The sequence below is a fragment of the Nanorana parkeri genome, unplaced genomic scaffold (genome assembly GCF_000935625.1).
Source record: "Nanorana parkeri isolate BGI_ZX_2015 unplaced genomic scaffold, ASM93562v1 scaffold2210, whole genome shotgun sequence".
Classification (NCBI taxonomy): domain Eukaryota; kingdom Metazoa; phylum Chordata; class Amphibia; order Anura; family Dicroglossidae; genus Nanorana; species Nanorana parkeri.
In genome coordinates this window covers 95,387-98,543 of record NW_017308478.1, presented here as the reverse complement: position 1 = coordinate 98,543, position 3,157 = coordinate 95,387, and the positions used below count along the sequence as shown (strand labels likewise).

The window sequence follows — 3,157 nt, the reverse complement described above, 5'->3', positions numbered from 1 at the left end:
GGAACGATAACGCAATATGAAATATAAACACTGTTACTCTTCAATGAGTTGTGATAAGAGTCTGTCCATTGTTTATAATGGCTGCTTCTAGCAAAAGTTGTTCCAGTTCTGCAGCTTTTTAAATCAACAGAGTCAAGTGTATCAAGGTCAGTGCAGGAAATCAACCTGTCAGGAACACAGGTAGGTACCTTGGTAGGTAGTGTAACTTCGTCACAGCCTTGTTTACCTCAATAAAGTTAGTTACAGCAGGTCGTAGCACTTGAGTACATAGCAGATGTACAAAAACACAGTTTTGTAGTCTTCGAGGAAAAGTTGCCTTGTAGAATTTCAGTTACGCCGTACCAGGCAGGTAGAGGTTGGAGACTCACTGACATCAATACCGAGGAAGTGCAAAGGAAGTGACATCGTTTATCAATGAGAAAAAAGTAGAACCAAATCAAGCTTTATGGATACAATCTGTAATTTTACAAAATTCACATTTACAAGAATAGCAACATTCTCCTCTCAATCTCGAAGTCAGGGGATTCCTCAGAGGCAGGGCAAAAGCGCAGTCCTTTAATGATGTCCATCAGCAAAACCCGTTCATGTCACTAGAGTTGAAACTGGCATATCCCGGGCTCATTTGATGCAAGGCTGGCATTCTGGATTCCAGGGCGTTTTCGGGTTTTGGAGAGGTCACTTGGCTCCTCTTCCTCAACATCTGTCCAATGCCCATCATGGGAAATCGGCCCCGGCTCCTGACACAGTTTGGGCTTCCCAAGTTTCCGTTGTTATTACAAGACGGAGAGTGGGGGGAAGTGGGGGACATGGACTCGGAGCTTGACGGGCTGCTCTTGTCCTCGTAGGCGAAGGAGGACAGTGTGGAATGGGCCTTCACTGGGGTGGTGCTGTCAAACTGAAAGATTGGGGACAGAGTTCTTTCGCTGGAGTGACGAGGAGAGAAGGAGATGGGTGAACCGATCACTCGGTACTGGTGAGATGGGGATAAAGACTCTATCTGGTCTTCTCTGTTCACAGACTCGAAGGAACGCACAACATTGAGGTGGGGTTCTCTCATGCGACCATTCATATTCATGTTAACAGTCTCCTGGGAGTGAGAGTCTTGGCGTCTCATCATTTTCGGTGTTCTCGGATCTGGACTTTGCATTTCCAGGTATTCCAAAGAGCAGGAAGTGACACATCCGGTTTTGTTAAACCTGACTTCATGGAATGGGCTTAACCCTCCAATGGATTCTGCAATAAGGAAACAAATGTCAATATTATCTTTCTGAACATAAAATGTAACACCCTTCTATCACCAACTCATACATTTCAGCCTTGTTGATGTCTACTATTCCTACTAATTTTTTTTTGGGGGGGGTTTTCTTGGCTTTATTGTGTTAAGACAGTTGAGTACTGTAGGTAATCAATCAAGAGATCCACTCCCTTCTTCCAGTGAAAGCAGTAGATCCCTCAAAAGTATCACATACAGTGCTCACTGTGCTATCACAAGTGCACTGGTATGGCTACAATCACCCTATGCTTAAATATGTCACAGATCACCCAACACCTACTGCAGTACTATGATGGAACCTCACACTTCCTGCTTGGTTTTACATTTAACTTGGCCATACATTTTCTGCTGGAGTGGCCAAAATCCAATCCATGGGTAGCCCTGTCAGCACCTACTATCTACACAAACGTCCATTTTCAATAAACTTTTGTCGCAGAAGCCGGATGGAAAATTTTTGGCTGAAGAGTGACTGCAGCCAATCAGCTCTAGTCTGACAGACGCAGGCATCGGCTAGTGAGATTCCTCCATCCAAACTCTTTAGCATGAGTAGGGGAATCAAGTGATTTCTCTTGTCCAGCCCTCGATTTGTAAGGTGCAAGGCCAGATTGGCACAGTACTACAGTGAAAGCCACAGAATGTGACACACACTGGACCTAAAGTTTACAATGGATGAGTTGTCCACTGAAAAACTGAAATGCAAATGTTGTGCTGGGAGTAATGAACATTGCCAAAAAAAGCAGTATTTACATAAGACATGACCTAGGCTTGCAGGAATTTAATAGCATGCTTGAGCTTAAAAAATAAAGTCAAGTGCAGAAATCTTATGGTACTTGCTAGGAAATTATAATGCTAGCTCCCAGGAACAGGGACCCGGGCACCAACTCCCAGGAGAATCAAACATTTCAAATTCTTGAATGCAGTGTTTTACTTTCCAAAACTATTTTTTATTTACTTACAATGTGCCTTTGAACCAGCTAGAAAATTTGACTACTTCATATAGAATCAATGCCCTAGCACAGGCCCCTCCCCCCTTGCACATCATAGCCTTCTGTCAGTGCAATGGCGAAAGGGTAAAATGGGCACGGCGACATATTAAGTAAACTCTCTAAAACAAATGTATTTTCATTCTTAAATGCATCTCGTCCCTGACAGATGATCATATAGGTAGTAACAAGAATGGCATTCCTAAAAATGACACCCCAGGTTGGCTAAGGATCCCAGAGCCATAGGCAGTAACCTTTACCTCGCTCAGACTTGGAGGATTTTCGCTCCTTGAGGGGAGGCTTTCCGTTGTGACTTTGTATCATTGGACATGGGGGTTGCCTGTGGGACGGAGAGCATTTGTCTATCTTCTTCTGAGCAGAGCGATGCTCCCCTCGCTTTTCGGGGTCTTTAGACTTTCGTTCCTGAAAATCACAGTTTGCTGTCAGACCAAAAACGATCCATAGAAGAACATTTTACATAACAAAATTGGTAAATTTAGAAAAGTGCAATAAGCCGGAGAAAACAAGTCAGAATTCCTCTTTCACTTGGGGTGACCTGAACTGTCAATCACAACCGGGCAGATCGTAATCAAAAAATGACTTTCTAAACACCTTTCTCCAAATGATTGCAGAGTACTCTTTATGAGATCAGATACAGTAAGATTCTAAAATGATAAAAGTTTTGTTCTCTCAGCTAACCACAAATGTTTCAAACGCTTTCTTTTTCTCATCAAGCAAAATTAGTTGTTCAGCATGCTGGATGATGCAGCCAAGTAATGCTACGGATTGTTGTGTGCCTAGCACTTGCATCTGCTGCCCATACAGTAATTTAATTATTACAGGCAGTGTTTAACTCCTATAGATGCTTTTTACTTTTTATTAATTGAAAAACAACAATTTG

At 42.8% G+C, this 3,157-nt stretch overlaps 1 protein-coding gene across 1 annotated transcript in view; it reads right to left on the bottom strand.

Moving 5' to 3' along the window:
* Nucleotides 1-252: 252 nt before the first annotated feature.
* Nucleotides 253-3,157, bottom strand: part of HUNK (hormonally up-regulated Neu-associated kinase) — an 85,079-nt gene continuing 82,174 nt past the window's right edge. Inside the window, exons 10-11 of the mRNA XM_018573025.1 lie at nucleotides 2,517-2,679; nucleotides 253-1,233 (exon numbers count right to left, since the gene is read on the bottom strand). Of these exons, the coding sequence (XP_018428527.1) occupies nucleotides 569-1,233; nucleotides 2,517-2,679 (828 nt within the window). The 3' untranslated portion in view covers nucleotides 253-568. The remainder of the gene's footprint in view (nucleotides 1,234-2,516; nucleotides 2,680-3,157) is intronic.